We start from the raw sequence: 17108 nt of genomic DNA, 5'->3' as shown, positions 1-17108 counted from the left end.
TTGGGACTGTTGCCATGGGTACCAGCCCTCTGAGGATTCACGTCCTCACTGAGTTCTCAGACTAGGACCTCCTCACCCACACACCATCCCCAGGAATACTCAATCAGACACCCTCCCTCCACGCCATTCCCCCTGGCCCGGCCCGGCCCCACTGTGGTGCCTTCTCCTGGGAATTGGGGAGGCCCTGTCTTCATAAGGGAGAGAGGCCCTGCTGCCTTGGGGTGCACTGGCCTGTCCCCCCTCACCCCCCCACCTCCCCCTGCACACACACACACACACACACACACACACACACACAAAGCTCACAGGGCCCTTCTGGCAGATGGAGCCCAAGTCACCCCGGGAGGTGCCTGCTGGAGCTGGATTCTGAGGCCGCAGAGAGATTAGGGGTGATGGGCCGCCATTCTTAGCTCCTGGCCCAGCGCTCTCAGCCGGGGGGTTGCTCTCTCCTGACCTCTGAGTGTCTGAGGAGATAGCACCAGCAGCAGCCACCGCTGGAACCACGTGTTTGAGCAGGGGACCGTCCCACCCTCTCCAGGCCCTCCAGCCTGACCCAGGTTCTGGCCAGCTCTGCCGGGAAGGCTCCCTCAAGGACCCTGGGTCCGGTGCCAGGGCCCGTCACCCCCGCCAGTCCCCATCTCACCCGCAGCAGCGTGTGACTCGTCTTATCACAGAGATTGGCGGGGAGAAGCCTGGGATGTGGCGTCAGAAGACGGCTGTTGGAGCCCCAGCCGGGCACCTGGCGAGCTTGTGACCTTGAGCACGTCCCGTTACCTTTCCAAACCCCTGTGTTTTCCGCTGGACCATGGGGAGGAGGATAGCTGTCCTTCCTCCTTAGCAGGGTATGTGCCATGCCCAATAAGATAGCCATCATGCCAAAACCGGTTTGGCTCAGTGGATAGAGCGTTGGCCTGCGGACTGAAGCGACCCAGGTTCGATTCCGGTCAAGGGCATGTACCTTGGTTGTGGGTACATCCCCAGTAGGGGGTGTGCAAGAGGCAGCTGATCAGGGTTTCTCTCTCATCGATGTCTCTAGCTCTCTATCCCTCTACCTTCCTCTCTGTAAAAACTCAATAAAATAAAAAATAAAAAAAAGACAGCCATCAGGCAATGCTTAGATGTTTGAGAGGCTTTAAAGCAAGCCAGGGATGCGTGTGGGGGATGACAATGTCCTTTACGGTCCAGCGGGGCAGGTAGTGACCACTCTTTTCAGACATCTAGTATTGGCGGGCACTTTCACGGGACCACCTGCCAGCTTCAACGCTGAGCTATGGGGTACCCCGCTGAGTTCCTCTTAGGCCCAGCCCCCCCACTAGGAGGTGTGCCCTTGACATGAAGGTCTTCAAAACCGGGCTGTGGCCTAGTGGGCTGCATGCTCCTGGCGTGTTCGGAAGGAGAACTGGGGGGTGTGGGTGGCAGAGTGGGATGAAGGAGCCAGCATGGAGCCTCTGCCTCCTTCCCAGGCTGGGAGTGGGAGGAGCTGTCAAGTCTTCCTAGGACTGAGCTTCCAATTAAAAAAAATAAAACATAACCCCCCCCAAAAAAAAATTCAAACCCCAAACCTTGTTGAAATTCTAATGAAAGATTGTATCCAGTTCCAGTATACATAGGGGAATTTTTTGTAATGGTCAGTGCTCTTATTCAAGAACATATATCTCTTCTTCAAACCTGCTTTTACAGCCTTTAGTGAAATCTATTTTCTTTTAAGTAAAACATACCTATTAAAAATACACATAATTTGCCCAGCTGGTTTGGCTCAGTGGATAGAGCATCGGCCTGCGGACTGAAGGGTCCCAGGTTCAATTTCAGTCAAGGGCACATGCCCGGATTGCAGGAGGCAGCCAGTCAATCATTCTCTCTCATCATTGATGATTCTACCTCTCTCTCCCTCTCCCTTCTTCTCTGAAATCAATAAACATATTTTTTAAAAAAATACACATATCTTAATGTGCAACCTGATTAATTTTCACCAAGTGAATACTTCTAGGTGCTTGACACCCAAGTCAAGATGTGAAACCTGGCCAGCACCCTCTCCTTATCATCACCCACACCTCAGAAACCGCTCCCTCGACTCCAGAAGCACCGATCAGATCGGCCTGTTTTTTATTTTACATAACGGGAAGCCCACTCTTTTGGTTTTTTCTTTGACTTGACAATCAGGTTCACCTGTATTATTGTGTGTGGTTGTAGTTTGTTTCTTCCCATTGCTGTACATTATTCCATTTGGGTGACTAACCACAACTCTGTTCCTTCTGCCAGTGAAGGGGATCATTTCTGGCCTTGAACTATCACCAACAGCGCCTCTAGGAACATTCTTGAATATTCTTTGGGGAACGTGTACACATTTCTCTTGGGTGTATACCTAGGAATGGAACTGATGGGCAGTAAGATTTTTGTGGTTTTCTTTGTATAGGTTCTGTAAGTTTCTTGTATAATTTATTCGTAGATACTTATCATTTCCTCACTATTGTGAATGGGGCTATTTTCTGGATTTCCTTTTTCTAGGTAGTTGTTACTATGGAAAAGGAAAAAAACTATTAATTTTTTAATATTTGTCTTGTATCCAGCCACCTTACCAATTCTCTTATTAATTATAGTAGGCTTTTTTTAAAAAAATAATAGCCTCATGTTTTCTGGATACCCCAATCTCATTTAAAAAAAAAAAAAAAAAAAAAAAAAAAAAAAAAAAAAAGCTATTTTAGCTCTTGTTTTACAACATTTGTTAGTAGTAGTAGGCCATGATAAATAATAATGGTGGTTATCTAGTTCTTGATTTTTTTTTCACTGTTTCACTATTTTTCACAATTTATAATCATATTTACTATTAGGTTTTGGTAAATACTTTTTATTTTGTATATGTAATTAGCTTCTATTTCTGTTTCTTCATTGAGAATGAACTACATTTTACCACATACCTTTTTAGCATCTATTGATGTGACCATATGGCATTATCCAGGACATCTTGGTGGTTGTCATGGTGAAAGCTGTTGAACTAAGTTTACTTTCCTAGAATGAACAGGTTTAGTTGTAACGTTTTCTTTTCATACTTGCCTTGATTCAAGTTGATAATTTTAAAAAATAAGTTTGCATGAATTTGAATAAATAAGAAGAGTTTGTAGTTTTCTTTCTCCTTCATAGTTTAGTGATAAAGTTATGGTGGCTTCCTAGCATTCATTGGGGAACTCTCCATCTTTGAAATAAATAATGTTGGAATGATCTGACATTTAAAGGTCGGGTGAAATTCACTGAATCGGGCTGGTATTAAATACCCAGGGCCATTTCCAGGAGTAGATGTTGGTCCCCTTTCCAGTTTCCCCTTGGTAATTTGTCCATTCAAACATTCTTCTTCTTGGCTCTGTGTTAGTCATTTCTCTTGGGCTGTGTAATCATCAGACTTGGGCTTATGTCATAGGGCTGCATGTGGTGTTCCTGGTGATTTTGTTGTTCCTCTTCTGAAGCTGTGGTTGGGGCTCCTTTCTCATTTCTGATCTTTGTGTACTTGCTTTTTCTCTTAATCTCCTCCAGGTTTTATTTTACTTATTTTCAGTGGATGTATTTATACTCTCCCCTATTCTACTATATATTTAATCTTATTAATTCCAGCTCCCAACTTATTGATTTACAATTGTAGTTTCTTTTGTTTGGACTCATTCTTTTGGTGAGTCCTTAAGAAGGCTAAGTTCCTTTAATTTCTTGAATTTCCTCTTTCATCGTAGAGGCCTTGCATTTCCCCAGAGCATGACTCTTGCTCTGTCCCATGGGAATATGATGGGCTCTCCTGAATTTCATCCAGGTCCTTTGTCGTTTTCCCTTTAATTTCCTCTTCAACCTGGATTTATCTAGGGTGGGTTTCTTCATCGCTAAGTCAATATTTTTCTTCTCACCTTTTTAAATTTCTAATTTTATTTATTTGTGATCAGAGATTGCAGTCTATAAAAGCTTTTCTTTGTAAAATCTGTTACCATTCTATCTCTGTGACCCAATAGGTGATCCATGTTTGAGAAATGATCCAGGTTTCCTAAGCTAGACCATTCCGTAATCAAGGAATGTGAGGTCGTGCGTATTTCTCATAACTCGAATGATCTTATTCATTTTCTCTGTTATCTTCATTAATTTTTGCCCACAATAACAGTCTGCATCTGAAATAGACACTTTTGAAATTTCACACTAAAATTTTATCTCTTCCATACATGTTTTGTGTTGTTGACAGGTGCCTGGTGTTTTTAACTATACTTCATAAAGTGTTCCTTTTATCGCTACAAATATCTTTATTTATCCTCTGCACTGTCTTTCAACTAAAATGTCCCCTAACCTAATTCATTTGGACATTCCTGCTTAGCCCTCTGCATTTGCCTTGTATATCTACTTGCCTGTGCATTCATTTCCGACGTTTCTACACTTCATTTTAATTCGTTTTCATATAAGCATCATGTACCTGCATTTAAGTTTTTTGTTTTAATTTTTTAACCCAATCCGACTGCTTCTGATTTTAGCGAGAAGCTTGGTCTGTGAACTGTTGCTCTTGATTTCATGTCTTCCATCTGATGGCATGTTTTTAATTTCCTTCCAGTGCTATTTTCGTATTTTTCTTTCCTCTTGTTTACACTGGTTTGATGTAGTCGCTTTGCATTTCTCTTTTTTTCCCATGCCAATTGGGAAATTCCTGCTTTTCCATCTCGTTAAAGGTTACATTCTTTCCCCCTTCATTCATAATCAAATACATATTATTCCACTACTACTTGAAAACAAGATAACGGGAAATAACGATTTCTCCCTCCAATGGGCTCCATATTTCCTCCTGCTTTTCACCCTGCTTCCATGGAGGGGACCTTCAGAACCATTCCCAGGTCTCCAGAGGAGGCCATGGGATATATGTGCACTCCTCCCCGTCGGCTCATTGATCTTGTCAGGACGGTTTCATATTTTCAGCGTTGGGTGTGGTTGGAATTCTTCTTGTAGTTGCGTCCCTTCCCTTTTCGGAGTCCTTCTTCGTCCTTCCTTTCGATCCATAGACTCGGGTCTCCCATGTGTATTTAACGACTGGCTCCCCTCCATCCGTTCCCATCCTCTGCTCCAAGGTCCCTCGCAGTGCGGGCCGGTCACTGTCCACGTCCCCCAAGATGCTTTGCAGTAGCAACAAGGACACTGCGTTCGGCAGCATTGCATTCCATCGTGGGAGTGTTCTTCTCCCGGTTTTCTCTCAGTTCTGATGATGGCAAATCCAGAGCCTTGCGTTTGGTGTTACTATGCCTCTGACACCTCTGTAACACTTAAAAGTCTCCCTCTTAGCAAAACGAGAAAGAGAGAGAGAGAGAGAGAGAGAGAGAGAGAGAGAGAGCAGGTATCACGCTCACAGTCTTTGGTAGACAACCGTATTTGCCTTTAGCGGGTGGGGAAACTGAAGGAGGAAATTTTGGAGGGAAATCAGCCGTTGGGCGAGGGGCCTGTTCAGTCTGCAGTGCCTGGTGTGCAGGGAAGGAGATGTGGAGGAGGCGCCCAAGGCCTGAGCGGGGCCTCTCCATTGTTTAGAGGTTGGGCTCCTTCCCCATTGCCAACCAGCAGGCAGGTCCCTTTCCCCCTGTTGGCCGGGTGCCTCTGAATGGGCTCGCTCAGGAGGCTTGCTTCCCATCACTTCTGCGCTGCTTCTCGGCAGCCGAAGCCACGTGACGGTCATTAGTGTTCCATGTGTCTGACCAAGCAGCACTTAAGTGCAAACATGGACTGTGGCCAAGCTCCCAGCTGTGCAGAGCCTTCTGGTTAGCCGTGCAACCTGTCGGATCCGGCGGAGCGGAGTGGGGGAGGGAGGGGGCGGAAAGGGGCCTGAGGCTGCAAGATGGAAGCAAGCTGGACCGTTACCCAGGCTTGAGCATGGTGCACACCGAATGCTCCAGATTCACAGGACCGGTCAGATTCCTGGTTGCCCGTATTTATTAGGGTAACCAAAATATTTACAAATCTGCCATTAGTTCATAGCACCCTTCTTTCCTACCAGCATGCTGGGGATGCTTCTGTCCACGGGATCCACCGAGAATGTCCGATTTTTTTATTTTTTTCAGGAGATCAATATCTTTTTGTGAGAATTCTCCTGGACCATAAACATTTGCTCCTATTTAAAAAAAAATTAAAAAAAAAAAAAAAACTAAACCAAAAACTCAAGACCATTGCAAGCCAAACAAAACACAGCTTCCTCTGGCCCATGTCCAGGCTGCCGATGGCCGGTTCGCGGCCTCTGCTCTGGGACAGCGGGACAGCGGGCCACCCCTCGCCGCGGTTCTCACGCGTCCCCGTGACTGTCCAATGGGGCCACGCCCGGGGCTCCTGGGACGGAGGTCACGGAGGGGACCTTGCTTCGGTCCCCGCTTCTGCTGCTGCTTCCGGCTCAGAGACCCTGGCCCAGCAGATGCTGGCTGCCCTGTATCCTCGTGGCCTTCTCTGTAAAACGAGGAGGTGTATGTTCCTTGGCTCCGGGATGGGTTGCGAACATTCGATGGGAACACAGACACAAACGCCCGGCACAGAGTTAATGTTTAATCCCCGGGAGCTGTGCTTGTTGTTCAAACACCATCTGCGAAAACGCTTGTCCAAGCCAAAGGGCGTGTGGGGTACCGGTCCCCGTGCCGGGCAGAGGCACACCAGCCAGAGGAGAAAGCCCCTCGCCACATCCACCGCACAAGAGGCAGCCCGGCTGGACCGCCAAGGCCTGGCTCAGCCCTCTCCCCTTGCTTTTGTTCAGGAGCGTGAGGGGTCGTGCTGATGTTCCTGAAGTCCTGGGACACGCCATCCTGGGAGACCCAGCGCCGTGATCCTGTAACTTCCCTGCGGGCTGGTGTCAGAGACCCCACACATTGGCCCTGCCATACCAACAGCCTCCGGGCAGCCCTTCCCCATCACAGGATTGAGGGGTGCTGAGGGTATGGGGGGTGGGCAGGAAGGGGGAGTCCTGTCATCTCCATCCAGAGAAGTGAGGGTTCAGGGCCTGCTCTGGCGAGCTTTCAGTCCGCAGTCGGCCAGGGCTGCCTCGGAGCCCGGTGGGTGCTTCTCACGTTGACGCACACATCGCAGTCAAGGTCACTCCAGTGCACAGAGCCGTGCTGATGGCGGGACGTGCGGCCAGGCACATGCCTGGCTTCAGAGGGTCCGTTATCTGAGCCCGGGTATGGTAACGGCCTGGAACGGCGCAGCGGGCCGGGCAGGATACTTGCTGACGCATTCTTGCAGCCGGAGAGCCCCGGGGTGTTCTGTGATCCGGGTGAGTCAGCGAGTCCCCGCTGGGGCTGTGCGGGCGGCCGGCCTGGCTCCCGAGGCCGCGGGCAGCACCTGCAGGAGGCCCGTCAGTGGCTGGAACCGAAATTGGATGGAGGGCACCGTTCGCCTCCCCTGCCAGGGCGCTGCCTCCTGTCCAAAAAGCCTTGCCTCGCGCTTTGTGGGGGCTGGGAATGTTACTGGGTTGAACGTCCCTCTTGGGAGCTCAGGCTGTGGATGCCGAAAAGTTGTGTGTGTGTCCTCTACCCCCTCCCACCATCTGCCCTGGCCCCTGGCCGCCCCGCGCTGCCCCCTGTGGCGGTTACTATTCTGCCCCAGCCCCGGCCCCACTGCAGGGGCGCTGCGCAGCGTGCAGAGCGGGGGTTTGGGCCGTAGGCAGTGTGCATTTTCCTCTGGTCTTGACCCCGCATCCCTCCTGAGGAGGCCCGAGCAAGTGGCAGATGTCAGGGTGGCGGACTGAGAGGCCCGTCCTCCTTGGACAGCTTGTCTCCAGTGGGAGCCAGTCTCAGGCTTGGTCATTCAGAATCCCTCCGCTGCAGGCGCTGGACCAGAGCAGTCCTCCTCCCCCTCCTCCTTCCCCCTCCTCCTTCCCCTCTTCTTCCTTCTCTTCCTTTTTTCCCCCTCTTCCTCCTCTTTCTCCACCTCCTCTTCCCTCCTTCTCCCCCTCCTCTTTCCTCCTCCCCCTCCTCCTCCCCCTCCTCTTCCCCCTCCCCCTCCTCCTCCTCCTCCTTGTCCCCCTCCTCCTCCTTGTCCCCCTCATCCTCTTCCCCCTCGTCCTCTTCCCCCTCTTTCTCTTCCTCCTCCTCCTCCTCCTCCTCCTCCTCCTCCTCCTCCTCCTCCTCCTCCTCCTCTTCCCCCTCTTTCTCTTCCTCCTCCTCCTTCTCCTCCTCCTCCCCCTCCTCCTCTGCAGAGTCTCAGGCCTCAGGGAGGGCTCAGGCACTGCTTATGCTCCAAGCCATCCGCTGAGCCCCTATCCCTGCTCGCCAACCCCCGTGATGGCAAAAACAGGCCGAGAGTGCACAGCCGGGTCTGCTCCCCCTGCAGCCCGAGCGGATGCCTCTGGCCCGGGCAGAGCACTGCCCACCGCACCATTCCCAGAAAGGGCGATGGATGCGGGAGCCGCACAGTGGTGTGTGCGGGCTCTCTGCTCGGGCCCTGACCACGGCACCGTGGTCATTAGTGAGGAGCCTCGCCTGCTTGGGGAAGGCCAGGGTGGGGACCCGGGGGCCGTGCCGGGGCTGTTTACACTCACCACACAGACTGGGGGGAAGGCAGGCTGGCTGGGCGGGGCTGCGTGTCCCTGTGGCTGTGTGTCTCTGGGTCTGGCAGGCCTTGCCCTCACCTGGAATCCTCTCTCACTTGCTTTCAAAGACCTAACAGAGGGATGACACAGAAGGAGCCAGAAGAATGCGGCTCACGGGGTGCCATCCGAGAGCCTCGGGGGCCTGCCTGGGTGCACATGTGGCCCCCTTTGTCCAGTGAAAACGGATGTGGCAACAGACCCCTGCCGTTTGGTTGGGGGGCGCGGGGGATGGGGGGGAGTAAACATGAGTGACCCCGGAGAGGAATGTGGATCAGACTTGCTTTTGGCGGACTTTTCCACAAGCAACCCCCCGAGAGGGGGTGAGAAATGCGATTTTCCCAGGGAGCCCCGTGGCCATGAACGCTCCTCCGCAGGGAGCCGAAAGGGTGCTTTTTGTTTGCCCCTTTGTCTCAGAACAAACACTCACCCAGGATGGCCGGCACCTGGAGAAGGTCTCCAAGCCGCCCACTGCGTGTGTGCATGTGTGTGTGTGTGTGCGTGTGTGTGTGTGTGTGTGTGTGTATGTGTTCACTTGCCAAGTGGTCTGGCCCGGGGTTCCTACATGCCCCTCTGCCTCCGGGGGCCCGTGGTGGCGTGTCCATGTCCTCCCCTGCCCAATCACGTGCTGAGAAGCAGAAAAACAAGTCCTTGCTGGAAACGACCAGGAAGGGGACACCAGGAGCCTGTGAGTGCCTCTGCCAGGATGCTGTCTGTGGTCCGGAGAGAAGCAGGGGCAGTGACGTCCTTGGGGTTGGGGTGGTGTTTTTCTGTGTGGAGTTTTGTTTTGTTTGGGTTTGGGGGTTTTTTGAGTATTAGGGGCAGCGGACAATTCTTTGGGAGTTGGGATTCCTAAGAGAAGGAGCCATGTGCAGACCCGCCGCTGTCTAGCTGAGCAGTGGCCTGCTTGGTTCAGCCATCAGCCAGCACTCATTGGCCATTCCCTGTGTGCTGGGCACTGCTCAGGGGCTGTGGTCCGTGAACGAGGCAGACAAGGTCCCTGCCCTCCTGACCTCTGGGCATCTGGGGAAGCAGGCGCCATAGCAGGGAGCTTATATCTCAGTGGGTGTTCTAAGGAAGTAGGTGTTTGAGGAAGATAAGGCAGGTAAAGACGGGATCACAGAGGCAAGGGCCTCTTGGAGCAGAGTGGTCTGAGGGGGTGACAGGTGGCAAACAGGTGAGGTAGTGAGCTCAGTGAGGTAGACAGGTCCTCATTTCAGAGCGTCCAAGCCTTTTTTCTTTCATCCTAAGAAACCTTTAAAATGCCGAATGCATGTATTTTTTAGTATATCTTTTTAATTGATTTCAAAGAGGAAGGGAGCCCTAGCTGGTGTGGCTCATTGGATAGAGCGTCAGCCTGCGGACTGAAGGGTCCCAGGTTCGATTCTGGTCAAGAGCACATGCTCAGGTTGCAGGGTGGATCCCCAGTAGGGGGCATGCAGGAGGCAGCCGATCAATTTTCTCTCTCATCATTGATGTTTCTATCTCTCTCTTGCTCTCTCTTTTTTTTTTTCATTTCAACAGTTTTATTGAAGTTTAATTAACATTTAATAAACTACACACTTAAAGTGTATAGTTTATTTGACATATGTTTACATTCACAAAACCATCACCAAAATAATGAACAGATTCTTCACCTCCAATAGTTTTCTCACGTCCTTTTCCTTGCATCCCTGTAAACAAAAAATTGCTGTACTTCTTGTTACAATAGATTTTGCTCTCTCTTTTCTTCTCTGAAATCAATAAAAATATTTTTTTTTAAAAAAGAGGAAGGGAGACGGAGAGAAAAATAAGAACATCAGTGATGAGAGAGAATTATTAATCAGCTGTCTCCTGCATGCCCCCCACTGGGAATCAAGCTGCAAGCCAGTCCTGTGCCCTGACCGGGAATCGAACCGTGACCTCCAGGTTCATAGGTCGACACTCAACCCCTGAGCTGCAACCAGCTATGCCCATCTCCAAGTTTGGTCCACCAAGAGCACCTTGGGTTATTTGCCCCATGTTCTGTGAGCTGCTATATCCTAATAAGACGACGTTTGGCAAAGACAGACCTGACCCTGGAGCTTGGTTAACCGGAGCGAAACAGGGTGACCTCAGGGACTTGATACAACCCAGGCCCAAAGCCGACACGCAGCCTGTCTGAGAGGCCGGGGCAGCGCTGAGGCAGCGGCCACGGAGGCCCAGGGACAGCCACGTTCACGCCCACTGGTCAGTGGACGAGCCCAGTCCAGATCCCAGGCCTCTGGAGCGGTGACGTGAGGGTGTTAGCCACCATGGGCAGGGGCAGTGTCTCCTGGAAACACGGGCAGGGGCAGGGCCAGCGCCTGGAAGCTGAGAGTGGATTCGGGGGATCAAGCGGCTCTTCTGGGGGGGGGGGGGGCCTCAGGCCGAGGCCCATGGTGCTGACCAGAGGCGGCTGGCCAGAGGTGGCCTTCTCCTGCCCACTTCGCCGGGGGGTGCGATGCTGGTCAGCGGCCTGCTTGCATAAGAAGCTGAGTCTTCTGCCTCCAAGGCCAAGGTAAGGTCTCTGTTATCCGAAGCCGAGGTCCCAGGATGGAGACCTGGAAGGCAGCTCTCAGAGCGGCACACGCACATGCACACGCACACACGAGCAGGATGGGAGCTGGCACGCACGTCCAACCTACCCCTGCCCCCAGCGCCGAGCGTCCCGGGGAAGGGCAGGGGCCACGCTGTTCCGCAGATAACAGCGGCAGCAGCCCCGTCCCGGAACCACGAGTCTCAGCCTGGCCCCCGGCTCCGTCTGCTGACCGCTGGCAGCTGGCGACTTTGCTTCTGGCCCGCGCTCCCTCCCTTATTAGAAACGGCCTCTTCGGAACAGATTTCTGCAAGTCACTGTCCCCGGGACTCACCTCTTGCTTTGCGGCCGTCCTCCCCCTCGGCAGTGGCCCGCTATTCTCGTGAATTCCCTCGTAGTCTCCGTGGCTCTAATATTATTAGGCCATCATGTTGTCACAGAGCATTCGTTACTAAAGGGGGTCCCGTTTATTTTCTAGATCACGTTTGCTCTTGCCATACACTCTCACCCAGAGCGAAGGAGCTGGCTTTTCCGCTGGGTCCTTTTCTCTCTTCTTTTCAAATCACCGAGAGATCCCGTCTGCACACGCGTCACCCAGGCCCAGCCTGCAAGGCCGGGGCCCCGCCCTGCCTCTGGCCTGCTCCGTCTGGGTGTGTGGCTTTGTGTCTTCATGAGGAGGAGCGGGCTGACGGGCCGGCAGCCTCCCCAGCAGCCGAGGGAGGCTGGGAAGAGCTCCGTCCATAAGCAGTGTCCCCTGGCAGGGGTTGGGTTGGATGAAGGAGGGCCCGTTTGGACCACATGCCACCAGGCAGCCCGTGACGGTGGCTGGGCCACACGGAGCCACGCAGTGTGATTTCATGTCAGGAGAACCAGCAACACACACGTGGGCTCCCAGGTAGAAGGCCTCCCTCCGGGCGGTGGGACAGTGGCCGCCACCGGATGGCAGGTTTTCTTGGCTCCTATTTCGCTCCGCTGTGTGGGTTGGGATCCAGGAGCGTTCCCAGAGCAGGCCTCCGTCAGGACTGGAGAAGTCAGGGGAAGAGGAGGGGGAGCTTCCTTTAAGATGGGCCCGCACGTGGAGCAGAACCACAGGGGAAGTCAAGATGGTTTGGGAAAGCACACAGATGGGTGGTGTCCTATTTTAATGGGTGGCTGTTTCAATGCGTGTTAAGAAAAAAATATGTAAGTCGTGCATAGTCTTTTGCGATTGGGTCTCTGCTACCCTCACTGGCTTTTCCCCCCACTCGCCCTCTTCCAACCCCACCGGCTCCTCATCCTGCCTCTAACACAAGGTGCCCCAGGACCTTTGCACGTGCTGTCCTCTCTGCCCCAAGTGCTCTTCTTCACATAAATGCAAGGTCCACTCCTTCTCATCATTCAGGCCTCAGCTTTACATGTCACCTCCTTTCCTGGCTCCTAACTCTGCCCCCCATCCATCATTAACTGCCTTTCTTGTGGGCATTACTCTAACATTGTTTGTTTGTTTACTTCTTTATTTCCTACCTTTCCCTTGTAGCCTGTGAGTCCTTTGAAGGCAGGGGCTGTGTCTGTCCTGCTCGCCCCTGACTCTGGGTGCTCTAGGAAGTCTACCGGACACACAGCCACCGGTTGTGTGCGCGAGAGGAGGAGGGGACTGAAGGAGGCAGAACCCTTAAGGCCTTTAGCCCTGGAGGAGAGTGGGGCTCCTCGCCCCCCATCGGGGCCTCCAGGTCTCGGTGCCTCTGCTCCCTGGGAACTCTGGGAACTCAGAAATCCCGGTCCCACCAGGATTCCTTAGCAAGACACACACATCCTACCTCTGCCCAGCCAGTCGCTTAAAACGTGGACACCCTCTGCCCCCACCACCCTCCCAGCCCCCCGTTCGTTTAGGCCTGGTCACACAGCTCGAATCTGTCTATATGTTTTATTGATTTTTTGCAGAGAGGAAGGGAGAGGGACAGAGAGCCAGAAACATCGATGAGAGAAACATATCAGCTGCCTCCTGCACACCCCCTACTGTGGATGTGCCCGCAACCAAGGTACATGCCCTTGACTGGAATCGAACCTGGGACTCTTGAATTCCCAGGCTGACTCTCTAACCACTGAGCCAAACCAGTTAGGGCTCAAGTCTGTCTCTAGAAACTCCCCCTTTACGTAGATCCTTAAAGGGATTGTGGAGGGATTGTGGGAAGATGGAGCGGGGGGGGGGGGAGGGGGGGGAGGGGTCAGCTCCGTGCAGGGGGCGGGGGGCTGAGGCAGGGAAGCAGAGGAGGGGCCGGCCGGGAAGTGGAGTGAAAAACGGTGTGTTCCAGCAGCTGAGGGGCTGTGAGCCTTGAACCACCAGAAACTGGGGGCAAAGCTGTGTGTGGGCTGCACTCGTCACAATCTCAGAGGCGTCTGTGGTTAGAGAGTGGCTGCTGGGCCGCATGACCCTCCAAGGTCCCTTCCAGCTCCCGAGCCCGTGGCTCCGTGACCATATAAGGCCGCTGTGTCTGGGGAGCCTCACTGCGGCTGAGCCCAGCCCTGCAAGGAGGAGAAGCAGAGAGCAGGGGAACCCAAGTCCTGCTCCTGCCGGGGCCCCAGGCAGCAGAGGGGGCCAGGGGCCCTCCTCCATGGCCTCTTCCCAGAGAGCTCCGCCCCTCTCGGAGGGTTTGGGTGCTGCTCTCCCTCCCTCTCCCCGTTCCCACTTGAGATCTCCCCATTGCGATGCCAGGTTTTCGGAGTCCAGCCGGGCGGCCCCGGTCCAAAGTCGGGCACTCAGGCCTGCAGAGTCAGCCTTGGCTCGCTCCCCGTAGTGCCTCTGGTTTGATGGCTTACAACAGCTCTCAGGGCCCCTGAGCTCCAGGTGGGCATCAAGCTCGGCTTCCCTTTGCTGCCCTGGCTCTGCCTCTGCAGGCATAAAACGCCCGTGGGTTCCCTCCCTGGCATCACATGTACTCACAATGCACACACGCACACGCACGCACACGTCTGCCTCCTTCAGTGAGCTCCTCAGAGAGGGGTGGTTTTGTGCCCCCGTGTTCTCATGGCTCCTGTAGTTATGAGTCCTGTCCGGGGCCAGCCTGTGCCAGCCTATGGACAGGGGGAAACTGAGGTGTGATCACCTGAAGTCCAAGGGTGGACAGGCTGGTGGCAAAGACAGAAGGTTCATTAACAAGTCTGTTCAGCGGTGACCCCTGGCTGTGGTTGTCATACAGAACATGCTTCAGACGCTATTGGCTGTAAGTGACAGACTCAGGTCCTCTTGGTCGGCAAACTCATTCGTCCACAGAGCCAAACGCCAACAGGACAACGACTGACATTTCTTTGGAAAGCCCAATTTTCTAAACTTAAACTTCTTCTAGCACCACTTCTTCCAAATAGACTCGCCCAGGCCGTGGTATTTTGTGGAAGAGCCACACTCAAGGGGCCAAAGAGCCGCATGTGGCTCTCAGCCGCAGTTTGCCATCCACTGTATGAGCTTTTACAAAAATAGGAAGGAATTACTGGCTTCCATCACTCACCAGTGAAGGAGCAATGTTAGCTTCAGGCATGGCTGGATCCAGTGGCTCACAGGAAGTCTCTGGGACATGGCATTGCACTCTGTCACTCAGCCCTGTAGAGGAAGATGCTGCTTACTGACTGCGGCTGAGGTGCCCCAGGTGCCTCCCTCCTGCTCTCCCACACCTGGCCTTGTCTCCCTCCGGACTCAAACCCGGGCTGTTTCTCCAACCTCCAACCAGACCCCTCCCTGCCTGGCCTCACACGCCTCGGGCTGGCGTGTAGGAAGTGCTCCGCTGCTCACTCTGTGTGAAGGCCAGCCCGGTGGTCACAAGCAGGGCCTCGACTGCCGCTGTGTGGCCTCGAGTGGGTGGCTTGCCCTCTCTGAGCCTCCGTTTCCTCCCCTGTACGTGGGAAATCGTAGTTTTGATCTCCTAGGATTGTTCTGGATCTTAAACGAGACGGTGTGGACAAAGCACTTAGCACAGAGGCGAAGCCCTGCCCTCCTGAGTGGAAGGGGAGACCCTGACCTCCGCTTAAAAACGCGAAGAGCTGGCATTGATTGGGTGCTTCGTGGGTGCCCTCCCTGCTAAGCTCGCGCAAGTGTCGCCCACACCTGCTGACGGCCGTGCTCGCGTGTGGAGGGAATCTAAAAGGACTGCCTTTCTTCCCCACGGTTCTGTGTTCATAAGATTAATGCTCAGCAGTTCGGGTAGATTTTTTCCTTCGGATCCGATGGTCCCAACGCATCAGCTCAGTCATGCAGCTCCCGGGTCAGACCGGGCCCTCGGCCCCCTCCGCCCGGCAGAGGCTGGGCCTGGTGCGGAGGCGCACTCATCGGTGGGGGTGTGTGCTTTCTCCCCAGGATCATCCACGAGGACGGCTTCTCGGGAGAAGACGTGAAGCAGTACAAGCCCGTCGTCTACAGCAACACCATCCAGTCCCTGGCAGCCATCGTCCGGGCCATGGACACCCTGGGCATCGAGTACGGCGACAAGGAGAGAAAGGTAGGCCACCGGGCTCGGGGGCCCGGCCAGGAGGGGGCCTGTGTGGGTCCCCTGCCGCGTCCTCCGGGCAGTGCCAGGCCGCCTTCCGGGCGCAGGAGGAGACGGTGCTGTGTGGGGGAGATGCCAGGAGGCCCACCCCGCCTGGCACGCGCAGACAGGGGCTTCGCTGGGGGGCAGACCTCCCGGCAAAGTCGCCAACAAGGACAGCAGCCTCAGAGCTCATCTTGCAGATGAGAGAGGGCGGGGGACTGTTCTGAACGGAGACTCCCACAGCACTGCATAGTACATTAAAAAAAAATCAACATGTTTTTATTGATTTGAGAGCCACAGGAAGGGAGAGAGAGGGAGAGAAACATCGATGAGAGAGAATCATCAATCGGCTGCCTCCGGCATGCCCCCGACTGGGGATCAAGCCCACAGCCTGAGAATGTGCCCTGACCGGGAATCAAACCGGTGACCTCTTGGTTCCTGGGTCCACGCTCAACCATGGAGCCACGCTGGCCAGGCGAGGAACTAGGTCTCAAATGCAACAGCCTACCTGGCCACCATCCCTCCCTAGGAGATCTCTCTGTGCCTTGTTTGGTGGGGAGGAGGGGGGGCTGTGGCAGGGAGCAGCCATGTGAACGGATTGTTCCTTCCCTTGAACCAAGGGGTGTGCTTTCTGCCTTGGGGGGGGGGGGGGGGGTCTGAGAACCTAAGGGGCTCCCCTCCCTGTAGGAAGGGGACGTCCTAGACCAGGGACTGTTTTTCACTTGAGTTTCCAGGTGGCTGATAAGTGGTGGATGGGATAAGTACATAAAGGCTTCTTCTTTGCAAATGGCCTGCATTAACTGTGAGCTTGATGCAGCCACACTGGCAAAAAGAAGTTAGAGGGAGGGAGGGAGGGAAGGAGGGAGGCAGGCAATTCAGGGAATTCCATCCCAGCTCCTCTCGCTGTGACCCGGATGGAGAAAGGAGAGCAAGTGGAGGCCTCCCGGTTCGCTGGCCCCACAGGGAGCCTCTGGGTGGGCAGCCCTGACCACTGACTCCTGTGTGGTTTGCCGTGTGGTGAGCAGACATATCCTGTCTTTGCTAAAAACCACCTCCATCCCGGAGGAAAACTCTCAGTCTCACCTGCGACCGAGCTGAACTGTGTGTGTAAAACTCAATGCTGATGCACAGAATTCTAACGCCACGGCCCAGCGTCGTCCCAGCTCAGGCGCTGGCTCCTCCAGGGGCGGGGAACCGGGTGGGGCAGTGTGTCCACGGCCAGCCCCGGGGCCAGGGAGCTGGGCGCTGCCAGGAGGGCCTGTCCCCAAGCACTTCTCCCCGGGGTCGGGCCAGAGCGTCGGTGCCCCTGGAAAGAGGGCACAGCCATTCTCAGCCTGCTTCCCTGTAAGCTCTCCCGCTGGCTGCTGGGTATGCGGAACGAGCAAGCGCGGTGGGAGAGGAGCTGGAGAGAGCAGACGGTCAGCAAACATCGGCTCAGACCCGCCAAGCGGCCAAGGTGGCACGGGCTTCATTCGTTTTAGCGCTCACGGTCTCGGTGGTAATGAACAGCTGT

The 17108-nt window shown here is 54.1% G+C and overlaps 1 protein-coding gene across 2 annotated transcripts in view; it reads left to right on the top strand.

Annotated features, from left to right (window-relative positions):
- Positions 1-17108, top strand: part of GNAO1 (G protein subunit alpha o1) — a 92742-nt gene that overhangs the window by 40522 nt on the left and 35112 nt on the right. For both annotated transcript variants that reach the window (XM_036440405.2, XM_036440406.2), the window contains exon 3: positions 15424-15565. In XM_036440405.2, coding sequence (XP_036296298.1) covers positions 15424-15565 — 142 coding nt within the window. The remainder of the gene's footprint in view (positions 1-15423; positions 15566-17108) is intronic.

This window comes from Pipistrellus kuhlii, unplaced genomic scaffold (genome assembly GCF_014108245.1).
Source record: "Pipistrellus kuhlii isolate mPipKuh1 unplaced genomic scaffold, mPipKuh1.p scaffold_m20_p_17, whole genome shotgun sequence".
NCBI lineage: Eukaryota > Metazoa > Chordata > Mammalia > Chiroptera > Vespertilionidae > Pipistrellus > Pipistrellus kuhlii.
Note: the sequence above shows the minus strand (reverse complement) of the source record. Positions and strands in the feature narration are given on the sequence as shown.